The following is a 14,894-nucleotide window of genomic DNA, read 5'->3' as shown; positions in this document are numbered from 1 at the left end:
TCCAACCTCCCTGGCTCCATCTCCAGGCATCTCCCTGTCACACCACCCAGTGGCTCTGAAATGGAGTTTTAACTAAAGAACAACCCCCACCCCCCTTGGCTAAGAAGGCAGCTGCAAGCCTTTCCAGCTGTGCTCATCACTATGCCACCCTTCTTGTAATAATGTAACAACTGTGTGCTCTCTGTCCAAGCCAGCAGCCCTGCTAATTAGGTACCCAGCATTGCTTATCAGTTCTGCTTCTGTAACCTTGCTTGCTCAGTCTCTTAGGGAGGAACACTGTCTGCTTGGGGTTGGGGGAGGTCCGGGATGCTTACATGGGAAAATCAAGACCTTGTAGTGTATAAAAGTTACTGAGGACAAAGACCTGGTGCTCAGACTCTGGAGGTGACTCCTCTGAGCCCGCACCGGTGCTGAATAAACCTTGCTTTTCCATATCTCTGAGTGCTGTTTGTCTCCTTCCATTGCCACAGTGTTTGCGGTTTCCGCAACATTTTGCTGCATTGGCCGGGAAGCCGACAACCGAGCTGGCTTCTTGTGCCACCGTTGTGGGGGAACTGGGGGAGGCCACGGTCACCGGCCCGGTGACAGGTGGATAGCGCACACCGGCCATTTTGCCGGATCCAGACCCTCACTCAGGCCGTGCTGGCCTTGGCCCACACCGCTTCCCGAACGGACTCAGAAAGAGAGTGGAAACAGGTTCCTGGACAGGACATCGGACTGGTGAGTGCCCCTGTGACATCTGCCTGAGTCAGGACCCACCATACGGCGGAAGGAGAAACTGATCACCTCTCAGTGACCAAAGGGTCACTCAGTCAGGGTTTGCTCCCTTGGGATTGGGAGGCTTGTCAATTCTGGTGTGTGTGTGTGTGTGTGTGTGTGTGTGTGTGTGTGTGTGTGTGTGTGTGAGTGACTGGAGAGAACGAGAGCCCATGCTCCACCGTCTTTGGACTATGGAGCCAGAGTGAGTCCTAACCTGCAGTTCCGCGGCGACCTCATACGGCTTATGGTGGCCCTCTTCGGGGGGATCCTACGTTGGGGTTTATACAGTCCCACCTATGCTAAGAGGCGCCTGAAATATCTCCTCCGGGGGAGTGGTCAGGCGGGCGAAGCGATTGTTACCTGAGGCCTTGTCCTCAATGTTTGTCTTGCGTCACAGGCACAGGGTGGGACTTCACACAATGGGTAAATTGGCTTCCAAGCCCACTGTCTTAGAGTATATGGTTAAGAATTTTAAGAAAGGATTTTCTAGAGATTATGGTGTTAAGCTGAGTCCTGGAAAACTGTGTACCCTCTGTACCCCAGAGTGGCCCTCCTTTGGTGTTGGCTGGCCTCCGGAAGGGACCTTAGATGTGTTCACAGTTACAGCAGTATATAAGGTTATAACAGGAGACCCTGGACACTCAGACCAATTTCCGTATATTGATCAATGGTTGGAAATTGCCTATTTGAGGCCCCCATGGGTTTGGTTCTGCACCACAGACCAGTGTAGGGTGCTAGTAGCCCAGTCCAAGAAGAAAACCTTGTCTCAAAAGAGGGTGCCACCTATTTATCAAGGGGAACCTGAGGACTCACCCCCTATGCCACCACCTTATGTGCTGCTGGCCCCAGCTCCAGGAGCCGAAGGTCCCCAGATGCCAGACAGCCCACCGCCTTCTGTTTCTCCTCCTCCTTCTGCTTCTGAAGTTCCGGAGGCGATATCACCCCCGCAGCAAGATTCTCCAGAACATATGAGCAGGCATCTCCGTTCAGCTCAGGGAGCAGCCACTCCAGCATTACAAATGCCCTTACGGGAGACACAGGAACCACAGCAAGACGCCCCCGATGGGACCATACAAGAGGGGGGACGTTTTTATTATTTCCAGCCCTTTTCCACTGCCAATCTCTTCAACTGGAAACACCATACTCCCTCATATTCTGAAAAGCCTCAGGTGCTGATTGATCTCTTAGAATTCGTTTTCCAGACACACTGTCCCACCTGGATAGACTGCCAGCAACTCCTTTTTACTCTATTTGACACTGAAGAGCACTGGTGAATTGTAACAGAAGCCCAAAAATGGCTTCAGGCCAATGCGGGGGGTCGAGCAGACTTGGCAAACTGGGTGAGGGAAGCCTTCCCAGAAGAAAACCCCCACTGGGACTATGACACTGAAGAAGGGAAATGTAACCTAGAGAGGTACCAGCAGGCCTTCCTACAGGGGGCGAAAGCTGGGGCTAAAAAGCCCACTAATATAGCTAAATCAGTGAGATACTACAAGAGCCGAATGAAAGCCCAGCCAAATTCTATGAGAGACTATGTGAGGCTTTCCGAACCTACACCCCTTTTGATCCCGAGGCCCCTGAGAACCAACGGATGATAAATGCTGCCTTTGTGGGACAAGCCCAATCAGATATCCATAAAAAGCTATAGCAATTAGAAGGATTTGCAGGAGAGAATGCCACTAAACTGTTGGAAATAGCCAACAAGGTTTTTATTAACCGAGACCAGGTGGCCCGCCGTGATGCAGAAAAGAGAATGAAACAAAAAGTGACTCTTCTGGCAGCCACCCTGTCAAAACCGGTGCCCCCAGTGGGACCACCCCATAGGGGACGAGGCATAAGGCCAGGGAAAAGGAGTCCCCTGGAACATGACCAATGCGCTTACTGCAAAGAAAAGGGACATTGGAAAAATGAATGCCCCAACCGTCCTGAGAAAAAGACCAAGGCCCCACCTAGCCAGTACTGATCTGAGCCATTCAGCACCAACCTGATCGGCCTAGCTGAGTCTGATCAGGGGGGACCAGGCTCTCTCCAACTGGGCCCCTGAGAGGCTATGGTCAGAATTCAAGTAGGGGGCCACCCCATAGACTTTATGGTTGACACAGGTGCCGAACTTTCTGTGGTTACACAACCTGTGGCTCCTCTCTCAGGGAAAGAAACCACCATTGTTGGGGCCACAGGTAACCAAACCCACAGGCCCTTCTGTGGTCCTTGACGATGTCGGTTAGGAGGCCATGAAGTAATACATGAATTTCTTTACCTGCCTGACTTCCCAGTCCCCCTGATGGGAAGAGACCTGCTGGCTAAAATGGGGACCATTCCCCAGAACTAGAGACTAAATACCCATTGGTTTGGGCTGAAGGAAACCCACCAGGACTGGCAAAATGCCACGCTCCTGTCTTAATTGATCTAAAACCCGGAGCTCAACTGGTAAAGCTACGGCAATACTCAATTCCCAGAGAAGCTCGACTGGGAATCCAGGTTCACCTGAATAGGCTGCTTCAGCATGGACTGTTAATAAAATGTCAGTCCCCTTGGAACACCCCTTTACTGCCCATGAAAAAACCAGGAACACAGGACTACCACCCAGTACAGGACTTGAGAGCCATAAATAAAGTAACAGTCACATTACACCCGTCTGTCCCTAACCCATATACCCTGCTAGGGCTGATCCCCTCCACTGCTGAGTGGTTTACTTGCCTGGACTTAAAAGACGCCTTTTTCTGCCTCCAGGTGGCACCTGCCAGTCAGCCCTTGTTTGTTTTTGAATGGGAAAATCCACATACAGGGACAAAGGAACAGATCACCTGGACTAGACTCCCACAAGGGTTCAAAAACTCTCCCACTCTTTTTAGCGGCGCCTTAGCTGCTGACCTGGCTGAATTTCCTGGACAAAAACTGGGCTGTGTTTTGCTACAGTATGTTGACGACCTCCTACTAGCTGGCACCACGGAGGCTCAGTGCCTAGAGGGAACAAGAGCTCTCCTTTCCCTACTGATGGAGGCAGGGTATCGGGTATCAAAGAAAAAGGCACAAATCTGCAAAAAACAAGTCAAGTATCTGGGCTTCAACATCATGCAGGGCCAACAAATGCTGGGGACTGAAAGAAAGCAGGCAGTTTGTGCCATTCCTGTCCCTACCACCCACCTGAAGGTTCGTGAGTTCCTAGGGGCAGCAGGATTCTGCCGGATATGGATCCCTGGGTTTTCAGACCTGGCCAGGCCTCTGTATGAGGCTCTAAAAGGGCAAGAAAAGGCTCCCCTTAAATGGGGACCAAGTCAGGAGACAGCGTTTCAGACAATTAAAACCAAACTCACTGAGGCTCCAGCCTTGGGACTTCCTGATGTAACTAGAGAATTTAACCTTTTTGTTCATGAGAAAAATGGGATGGCTTTGGGAGTCTTAACTCAAGAATTTGGGCCTTGGCAGAAGCCAGTGGCATATCTGTCTAAACAAATTGACTCAGTTGCTGCCGGATGTCCTCCCTGCCTCCGAGTGCTGGCAGCTATCACCTTGTTGGTAAGCGAGGCTGACAAGTTGACCCTGGGACAAAACCTCAATGTTAAAGTCCCACACTCAGTTGTAACCCTAATGGATACCAGGGGCCACCATTGGCTCACACATGCACGAATGACTCAATATCAAGGGTTACTATGTGAGAATCCATGGGTAAAACTGGAGGTTGTACGAATTCTGAACCCAGCCACTTTTCTGCCAGATGAGGCGGGGACCCAAGACCATAACTGCCTGGAGGTACTAGATGAGGTGTTTTCCAGCAGGCCTGACTTGACTGATAAACCACTCCAAAATCCTGACCTGGTTTTATATACTGATGGCAGCAGCTTTATGGAGGATGGAAAAAGGATGGCAGGATACGCTGTGGTATCTGACTTAAAAGTGATAGAAGCAGAGGTGCTTCCTCAAGGCTGGTCAGCATGGAGAGCAGAATTATGGGCCTTAATCAGAGCACTGGAACTTAGCCAAGACCAGCTAGTTAATATCTATACCGACTCACGATATGCCTTTGCAACTTTACATGTCCATGGAGCCTTATATAAAGAAAGAGGGCTCCTCACTGCTGAAGGAAAAGGAATTAAAAACCAGGCTGAAATCTTAAAGCTCCTAGAGGCAGTATGGGAACCTAAAGCAGCTGCAGTTATCCACTGTAAAGGCCACCAAAAGGGGGATGACCCAGTGACAAAAGGAAACCGTAGTGCTGATGCAGCTGCCAGACAGGCAGCTCCGGGACAACAGCCAAACCAACCTAAGGTCTTGCTGGCCCCAGAAGTGCCAGCTGTCCCCAAATATTCTCCAGAGGAAGAAAAATGGATAAGGGAGGAAGGAGGAACTAAAACTAAAATGGGATGGTGGGTCACACGGGACCACCGAGTTTACGTTCCAGAACAGCTGGCCTACAAACTAGTCCGCCAAGAACATGAGCTAACCCACATGGGAAAAACTGCCTTAGAGACCCTACTGGGCTGGTACTATCTCATTGCTTGTCTTCCTGCACTCTGCTCCTCTGTCTCCCAAAGATACATAACCTGTTTACAGAATAATGCCCGCCAGGGGCCCCAAAGACCAGCTGGGGCACAGCACTGTGGACTGTCCCCATTTGAGGATATGGAAGTGGACTTTACTGAGGTCACCCCTAGTAAGGGGTACAAATATTTACTAGTTTTTAATCTGTACTTTTTCAGGATGGGTAGAGGCCTTCCCTACCCGAACTGAAAAGGCAAGGGAAGTAACCAAGGCACTCCTGAGAGACATTATTCCCAGATACGGAATGCCTCTGACCATCGGGTCAGAAAATAGACCGGCATTTGTGGCCAAAACAGTACAACAGGTGGCAAAAGCTTTACAGATCCGATGGAAACTACACTCTGCTTATTGCCCTCAAAGTTCAGGGAAAGTAGAACGCATGAGCTGAACCCTTAAACAGACCCTGGCAAAGTTATGTCAGGAAACTGGCTTGCCCTGGATAGACATGTTGCCGGTGGCCCTCCTAAAAGTGAGATGCTCACCCCGAGAGGGAATAGGATTCTTGCCATTTGAAATCTTATATGAAAGGCCACCTCCACTAATCAGTTTAAAAGGAAACACCAGGGAGTTGGGAGACTTGGAATTACATAAACAATTACAAGGACTGGGGCTCACTATTTCTCAGATACATAAATGGGTCACAGACAAAATATCTGTGTCCTTAGGTATAACAGAATAATGCCCGTACACCCCCACAAGCCGGGGGACCAGGTGTGGATAAAGGACTGGAAAAAGGAGTCTTTGAAGCCGGTATGGAAGGGCCCCTATACTGTAATTCTAACCACCCCCACTGCTCTTAAAGTAACAGGAATAGATGCTTGGATCCATCATTCTAGAGTAAAACCGGCTGGCACAGCTGACAACCGTGGAGAGTGGGAGACTGCCCTCCATCTGGAGAGACCTCTTCGCCTGACGATACAGAGGAGGAGACGACGATCTCAAAGCCCTGCTCTGACCACACCAGAAGCTGGTCAGTCAACGCATGGCTGAAGCTTGAGGAATCAGCTGCCTGTGAGCCCAAATGGAAGGAGGGTTTCAAAATAAGCATTTGCATTGATGGAAGAGGCCTTGACCCTGGAACTGTGCTGCATTTCCAGAGAATCACGTTTGTGCTCCAAGCTGCCTCTCACAGGGTCTTTCATTCCTTTTATGAAGAGATAAAAAACACCCCACCTCCCATTCCGGCCACAACTAAGAACTTGTTCTTAGCCCTGGCAGAAACTATTGCACAAACTCTCAAGGTCTCCTCTTGTTATGTATGCGGGGGAACGAACACAGGAGACCACTGGCCTTGGCAAGCCAGAAAACTGGACCCATTAGAGCCTCATAATGAGACTGCATACCCCCAACTCACCAATGGGGTATGGCTCCTCAGAACTGCTATTATTGGGAGAAATTGTCTTGCGAGGCGGGGAGGACAGTTTAATGTTGCAGTTAAAAGCCTAACATGTTTAGGCCTAAGGTATTATAATCTGACTGCCCAAGAGACTCAATGGTGGTCATCTTCCAATCACTCAGAGCCCAAGCCTAATCCCTTGTCTAACTTTTCCCTCCTTCGACAAGCATGGGAAGATATCAGTACTAATATCCAGTGGTGGGCACCAAAGGGATTATATTGGATTTGTGGGAAAAATGGCCTATTCCATACTCCCCCCCAAATTGGGCTGGGGCATGTGTACTGGGAACAATCAGACCTTCCTTCTTCCTGCTCCCGCTGTCACTAGGGGAGCAACTGGGAGTTCCTATATACAGGGCACAGGGTGCCCAGAGAGACCGGAGGGCTCTCCAAATTGGAGACTGGAAAGATGATGAATGGCCCCCAGAACGGATAATTCAATATTATGGACCTGCCACCTGGGCAGAGGATGGCTCTTGGGGATATCGCACCCCTATCTCTATGCTGAACCGCATCATCAGACTACAGGCGGTTTTGGAACTTATAACAAATAACACTGCAAGGGCGTTGACTATACTGGCCCAACAAAAAACTAAAATGCGCAGTGCAATCTACCAAAATCGCTTGGCCTTGGATTATTTACTTGCTTCTGAAGGAGGGGTTTGTAGAAAATTTAACTTAAGTAATTGCTGTCTACAAATAGATGACACCGGAAAGGTGGTAGAAGAAATTGCTGACCTCATGACTAAACTAGCCCATGTACCTGTACAAACTTGGAAAGGATGGAATACAGACAGTCTCTTTGGTAAATGGTTCTCTTGATTGGGAGGAATTAAGACAATGGTCGGAATAGTCATGGTTACACTCGCAGGGTGCCTACTTGTTCCCTGCCTTGTACCTCTCCTGATAAATATTATAGAAGGTTTTATAAAAACCATGGTTGAAAGAAAAACAGCCTCCCACCTGCTACTTATTAGAGGCTACCAAAGGGTTATGACTGATGATGATCTGTAAAGGGTGCAGATGCACCCTGAACATCAAGAGGGGAGAATGAAATGGAGTTTTAACTAAAGAACCTCCCCTTGGCTAAGAAGGCAGCTGCAAGCCTTTCCAGCTGTGCTCATCACTATGCCACCCTTCTTGTAATAATGTAACAACTGTGTGCTCTCTGTCCAAGCCAGCAGCCCTGCTAATTAGGTACCCAGCATTGCTTATCAGTTCTGCTTCTGTAACCTTGCTTGCTCAGTCTCTTAGGGAGGAACACTGTCTGCTTGGAGATGGGGGAGGTCCGGGATGCTTACATGGGAAAATCAAGACCTTGTAGTGTATAAAAGTTACTGAGGACAAAGACCTGGTGCTCAGACTCTGGAGGTGACTCCTCTGAGCCCGCACCGGTGCTGAATAAACCTTGCTTTTCCATATCTCCGAGTGCTGTTTGTCTCCTTCCATTGCCACAGTGTTTGCGGTTTCCACAACAGCTCCACTCAGCCATTGTGTGTGGTCTTCTCTTCCTTTGTTTTTTTGCTTTTTAGGGCTGCACTTGTGGCATATGGAAATTCCCAGGCTAGAAAGGTCAAATCAGAGCTGCAACTGCCAGGCTACATCACAGCCACAGCAAAGCCAGCTCTGAGCCACATCTGTGACCTTCACCACAGCTCACAGCAATGCCAGATCTTTAACCCACTGAGCGAGGCCAGGGATGGAACCCGCAACCTCATGGTTCCTAGTCAGATTCGTTAACCACTGAGCCATGACAGGAACTCCAGAGCAATGTCATCTTGGTCTCATTTAACCAAAGCAATATATTTCAAAACAAAAATACTCAGCACTAGCACTCTTTGCAGTAGGAGAGCAAATTGGAGCCATAACCTCCTTCCAGGAAACCCCTACTGGTCCCCTGAAAAACTCATATGTTCCTTCACCTGGAGCATCTCCAGGCCCTACCTTCCCTACCCAGCCATCCATGACTCTCTGGGGAGTCTGTGTCTGGTTCTGTTGCCGCCAGGCTGGGGACTCTTTGGGATCAGGCTGTGATGGGGTTGGCACAGAGGATTTGGCTGAGGGTGTTTGTGGAATAAATGAATGTATCAACTGCCTGGTGAACTCCTATGCACTCTTCAAAAGCCCAGCCTCAATGTTCTTTTTCCAGGATATCCTCCCTGTTTCCCCACACAGAGCCCTCACTGTCCTACTCCTGATTCCTCCAGCTCCAGGAGTATGCCGTAGCCCAGCCCTGACTCCACAGCTTGGGGATATCTGTGGCCAGCTCTTCTTCCTACAGACTGGGTCTCCTGGAGGACAAGGAGGGAGACCTCTTGGGGACACAGGAAAATTGTCAAGAAGTGAGTTTTTAAAAATTATTTTTATTTATTTATTTAAGTTTTATTGAAATATGGTTTGTTTGTTTTTTGTCTTTTTTGTCTTTTCAGGGCCACACCCGCAGCGTGTGGAGGTTCCCAGTCTAGGGTCAAATCGGAACTACAGCTGCTGGCCTACACCAGAACCACAGCAACACAGATCCAAGCCACGTCTGTGATCCATACCACAGCTCAAGGCAATGCCAGATCCTTAACCCACTGAGCGAGGCCAGGGATCGAACTCACAACCTCATGGTTCCTAGTCAGATTCATTAACCACTGCACCACGACAGGAACTCCTGAAGTATGGTTGATTTACAAGATTGTGATAATTTCTGCTGTTCTTTGAGAAGTGTTTACTAGGAGTTCCCATTGTGGCACAATGATAATGAACCTAACTAGTATCCATGAGGACTCAGGTTCGATCCTGGGCCCTGCTCAATGGGTTAAGGATCCAGAATTGCCATGAGCTATGGTGTAGGTCACAGACTCCGCTTGGATTCCTTTGTTGCTGTGGCTATGATGCAAACAGGCAGCTGCAGCTCTAATTCAACCCCTAGCCTGGCGTGGCTCTTAAAAAAAAAAAAAATGCCAAGGATGCGGTCCTGAAAAGACAAAAAAAAAAAAGAAAAAGAAAAAAGAAAAAAAGAAAGAAGTGTTTACCGAATGGATGAATGGACCAATGAATGAATAAAAGCCTATGGCAGGGCCTGGAGTCACAAACCCTGGGTTCACATCCCAGCCAGGGTGTCAGACCCTGAATCTGTTCCTTGTCTCTCCAACTTCCCCCCTTTCCCATTTATTAAATGTGTTTACTCAGAGCCTGTGCCCCAAGTTGTTGCAAGAACGAAGTGAACAAACATACAAGCATATGGCCCTCAGCCTCCCTCCTGTCCCAGATTGAGAGTGATTTGCGCCCGGGACCAGCAGCCTTGTTCCTTGCCCAGCACCCAGAATAAGAGTGTTGGTTGGCAAGTACTTAATGAACGTTGATGAACAGGGTTGGTGAGAGAGGTGGGGGAAGAAGGCAAGAAAGGCAAATATTAAAACAGCTGACATTAAAAAAGACTGAGATAGGAGTTCTCTTGCAGTGCAGCAGATTAAGGATCTGGTGTTGTCACTACAACAACTTGGGTCACAGCTGTGGCTCAGGTTTGATTCCTGGCTTGTGAGTTTTCACATGCTGAGGATGCAGCCCCCCTCTCCCCAAAAGAAAGAAATAATGCCATATGGGCCTAGAGATTCTCATACTAAGCAAAGTAAGTCAGAAAGCAAAAGACAAACACATATGATATCACTTATATGTGGAATCTAAAATATGACACAAATGAACTTATTTATAAAATAGAAACATACTCCCAAACATAGAGGACAAACTTGTAGTTGCCAAGGGGGAGGGAGACGTGGGGGAGGGATGGATTGGGAGTTTGGGATTAGCAGATGCAAGCTATTATATACAGAATGGATAAACAGAAGATCCTACTGGATAATACAGGGAACTCTATTCAATATCCTGTAATAAACCATAATGGAAAAGAATACATGTGTGTATTTTTAACTGAAAAGAATATGGAAAGTAGTATATATATGTATTTTTAACTGTACACCAGAAACTAACACAATATTGGAAATCAACTATACTTCAATAAAACAGAGTTATTTTTTAAAAGGCTGAAGCCTAAGTGTTGGTTAAGACATGCGTGGCATGCCTCCCTCACAGGCCACTTGAGAAAACAGCCTGGTGAATTCTTTTTTTTTTTTTTTTTTTTTGGTCTTTTTGCTATTTCTTTGGGCCGTTTCTGCAGCATATGGAGGTTCCCAGGCTAGGGGTCCAATCGGAGCTGTAGCTACCAGCCTACGCCAGAGCCACAGCAACGCGGGATCCGAGCCGCGTCTGCAACCTACACCACAGCTCACGGCAACGCCGGATCCTTAACCCACTGAGCAAGGGCAGGGACCGAACCCACAACCTCATGGTTCCTAGTCGGATTCATTAACCACTGTGCCACGACTGGAACTCCCAGCCTGGTGATTTCTTACCTCCTGACTCAACCATCCCATTCCTGAGCATGTACGAGGGAGAAAAGAGTATATTCCCCAAGAAACTTGCACAGAAAGGCTCAAAACGCCTTTGGGATCATCCATAATGATCCCAAACTGGAAACAACCCAGATATCCACTAACAGGTAAAATAGACAAATTGTGAAAAATTGGTACCTAGGGATTCTAATAAGCAAGAAAAAAAATCCAAGTGTTTGCAAGGATATGGAGATAGTGGAATCCCTGTACCCTGCCAGTGGGAAGGTAAAATGTTACTGCTGCTATGGCAAACAGTCTGGCAGTTCTTCAAAAGCTAAATATAGATTTACCATATATGACCCTGCAATTCCACTCCTAGGTACAGACCCAAGAGAATTGAAAGTGATGCTCGAGAAACACTTGTACCTGAATGTTTACAGCAGCACGATTCACACCAGCAAAGAGGTGGCAACAACCAAAACATCTACCAACAGATGAATGGACCAATAAAACATGAAGGAATAAAGTGGTCACACATGATACAACATGGATGCACCTTGAAAACATTTTGCTGAGTGAAGGAAGTCAGAGAGAATGGGCCATTGTTTGAAATGTCCAGAACAGACAAATCCACAAGGACAGAAAACAGGTTAGTGGTTGCTGGCGGTTGGAAATGGAAGTGACTGCTAATGGGCATGGGGATGGCTTAGGTTCTCTGGAGCTAGGTACTAGTGTCACACAAACTGTATCTAGATATTAGGGTGACACAAACTGTGAATATACTAAATATCACTGAATTATACACCTTAAAATGGTTAAAAATGTAATAATATGTTAAATTTATTTGACCACAATACTATTTATTTACTTAGTTACTTATTTACTTATTTTGCTGTTTAGGGCTGCAACCGCAGCATATGGAAGTTCCCAGGATAGAGGCTGAATCAGAGCTGCAGCTGCTGGCCTATGCCACAGACACCGCCACACCAGATCTGAGCTGCAACTGCGACCTATACCATAGGTCATGGCAACGCCAGAGCCTTAACCCACTGAGCAGGGCCAGGGATAGAACCTGCGTCCTCATGGATACTAGTCGGGCTTGTTACCACTGGGCCACAATGGGAATCTTACCACAATATAAAAAGAAAAGGATGGTACCCAAGAGTACTACGTAGCCGTGAAAAGGAACAAAATGTCTGTTCCTCACAAGGAGCAAGAGAAGCCAGAGCCAAGAGTGGACACCCCGTGTGATCTCATTTCTGTGAAGTTCAAAATCAGGTAAAACTCGCCAAAGTGATGGAGATCAGGGTCATGGTCACCTTGAGGGAAGGGAACATCAACTGGAGGGTCTCAGGAATGGACAGGGGCTGGGAATGACATAGATCCCGGCCCAAGCGTCATCACTTTCATCAACCTCCACTCCCACCGTTCGTGAACTTGACTATGCCTATGTTAACCACAACAAAAATGTTAAAAAGAGAAAAGAATTGCCAGGGGAAGGAGACAAGAACATCCAGCAGTTCTGAAGATCTAGCGTTCCATTTCCCCCCCCAAAAGCCATCACCTGACTCCTCTGGGGACTGATGACCTGGAAACAGGCATGGACCTGGGTGTGGACAAAGGCAGTGACCAGAGTCTACTGCCTGGAAATTCAGAAATGGTCCTCAGATGCTTCTTCATATCTTGGGATATGATCCCCACAATCCCCACACCAGGGTCCCCAGACTGGGGGACACTCTGGAACAGGAAAACCTCAGGACTCCAGGACACTCAGAACATTAGCTCCCAAAGCCCCTGGTAGAGACATACCTTGGCATCTCAGGGCCCTTTAAGACCAATTAGAATGAACACTAGGAGTTCCCATCGTGGCGCAGTGGTTGGCGAATCCGACTAGGAACCATGAGGTTGCGGGTTCGGTCCCTGCCCTTGCTCAGTGGTTAAGGATCCGGCGTTGCCGTGAGCTGTGTGTAGGTTGCAGACGCGGCTCGGATCCCACGTTGCTGTGGCTCTGGCGTAGGCTGGCAGCTACAGCTCTGATTGGACCCCTAGCCTGTGAACCTCCATATGCCGAGGGAGCGGCCCTAGAAATAGCAAAAAAAAAAAAAAAAAAGTCAAAAAAAAAAAAAAAAGAATGAACACTAATGATCATAACTCATAGCCTTGGGCAAGAGGAAAAGCCTAGACTTTAGGCAGAAGGTCCTAGGTTCCAGTCCTGACTCAAATCAAATAAATACACATTAAGGAATAAATGAATGAATGAGTGAACGAATGAATGGTGATGAATGAGATTTTCACTCCCATTTCTCAACCCCTTATCATGCACTTCCCAGATGCCCAGCCTTGTCCTGCAAAAGGCCAGGACCCCAGAAAGACCTCAGCCTGGTTCAGCCTCCAACAATGTCCTACCCCAGCTGGGGAGACAGAATCTGACATAGACACACCCACTCCTATTATTGCTGAGAGCAGTAATAGAAGAAATCATAGGCAGCTAGGAAACAGGGAAGAGAGCCAAGGGGCAGGGACCAGGATAGAGGAAGGATGCCAGGGCCAAAAAGAAAGGAAGTGGAGCTTTCAAATGTCAGACGTTAGCACGTGGCCAGAGACTGTTACACACTGACCAGGGAGGAAGTTCCGTTGAACAGATAAGGAAGGGCAGTGGAAGGCTGATCCCAGTTCTTTTCATTTGTCTTGATTGGTTTTGTATACCTCTCAAGATGGGGCGGTCACTCCTGAGAGAGACAACCCAGCCCTTCGTGGGTATGGGCCACGTTCAAAAAGTCTGATGCAACACGATTCTGCAAGTAATGGCCGTCATGGGTAAAAAGGGCTGAATGCGATTGTTGGGGGGAGAGAGGGGTGCCCATGTGTGCCAGTCAGTCCCTTCAGAGGTTAGATCTAGAATCGCGCTCACCTGGAATTGAATCTCTCTCTTTCTTATGGGTGTGGTAACTTCATCTCTCCAAGTCTGTTTTCTTTCCATTCCTCTGAAATAGCCGTAACAACAGCACTGACCTTAGGTTTATGCATGTATTCAGTGAGCTAATGGAGTGAAATGCCTGGTATTTGGTAGGTGCAGAATAAATAAGTGCGGTGCTCTGCTCCAGGCCCAGAGTGCTTCGGAATGTGTCCCAAATTCACAAGTACTTTCCTACCTCTAAAACTTTGCCTGGTGCTCTAACTTGTGCCTTACGTGACTGTCTGTTGCCCCGTCAACCACATCTATCACCTCAGAGATAGCCTTCTTTTTCTCTGCTTAAGCCCTGACATAGGGAACTGGGACCATCTGGGACGCGGTTCTGATTGGGCCCACCGTGATGTGATAAGTTTGCAGAGGGCAGATTCTGATTGGCATGTAGTGGGCACACAGTGAGGGTTTGTTGAATGAATGAATGAATGAATGAATGAATCAGCTGTCATTTGGGCAGGGGTGCCCAATGACATCCGAGTCCGTAACCCCCATCTCCCTAGACCTCAAAGGGTGGGGGGGGGGCAGACAACTGGCTAGGAGGGGTTTCCGGGCGGGGTCTTCAGCCCTTCCGGTCCTGCCCCCTTAAGGGGCGGGAACAGTGGGGCGGGCGCCGGGAGCGTCAGGGCGGCGCGAAGATGGCGGCGGCGGTGGCGAGGCCCGGGGCGTCGGAGGCACCCAGCTCGCTGCTGCTGGTGGTGGGCGGCGAGTGCGGGTCCCCGGGGCTGCTAGCCTATGTGCTGGAGGAGCTTGAACGAGGTCGGCCCCGCCTGGGGACGCGGGGTCCGGGAAAGGGGGCGCGATCGCCTATCTCGGCCCGAGGGCCGGAGGATGGAGCGGCCGGGGCGGGGACCCGGGG

The 14,894-nt window shown here is 48.7% G+C and overlaps 1 protein-coding gene across 2 annotated transcripts in view; it reads left to right on the top strand.

The window, feature by feature from the left end:
* Positions 386–14,894, top strand: part of MAP1S (microtubule associated protein 1S) — a 40,018-nt gene continuing 25,509 nt past the window's right edge. Inside the window, exons 1-3 of one of the 2 annotated variants that reach the window (XM_021079065.1) lie at positions 386–720; positions 8,902–9,036; positions 11,450–11,719. In XM_021079065.1, coding sequence (XP_020934724.1) covers positions 11,665–11,719 — 55 coding nt within the window. In that variant the 5' untranslated portion in view covers positions 386–720; positions 8,902–9,036; positions 11,450–11,664. 2 annotated transcript variants of the gene reach the window in all.

This window comes from Sus scrofa, chromosome 2 (assembly GCF_000003025.6).
Source record: "Sus scrofa isolate TJ Tabasco breed Duroc chromosome 2, Sscrofa11.1, whole genome shotgun sequence".
Lineage (NCBI taxonomy): Eukaryota > Metazoa > Chordata > Mammalia > Artiodactyla > Suidae > Sus > Sus scrofa.
Note: the sequence above shows the minus strand (reverse complement) of the source record. Positions and strands in the feature narration are given on the sequence as shown.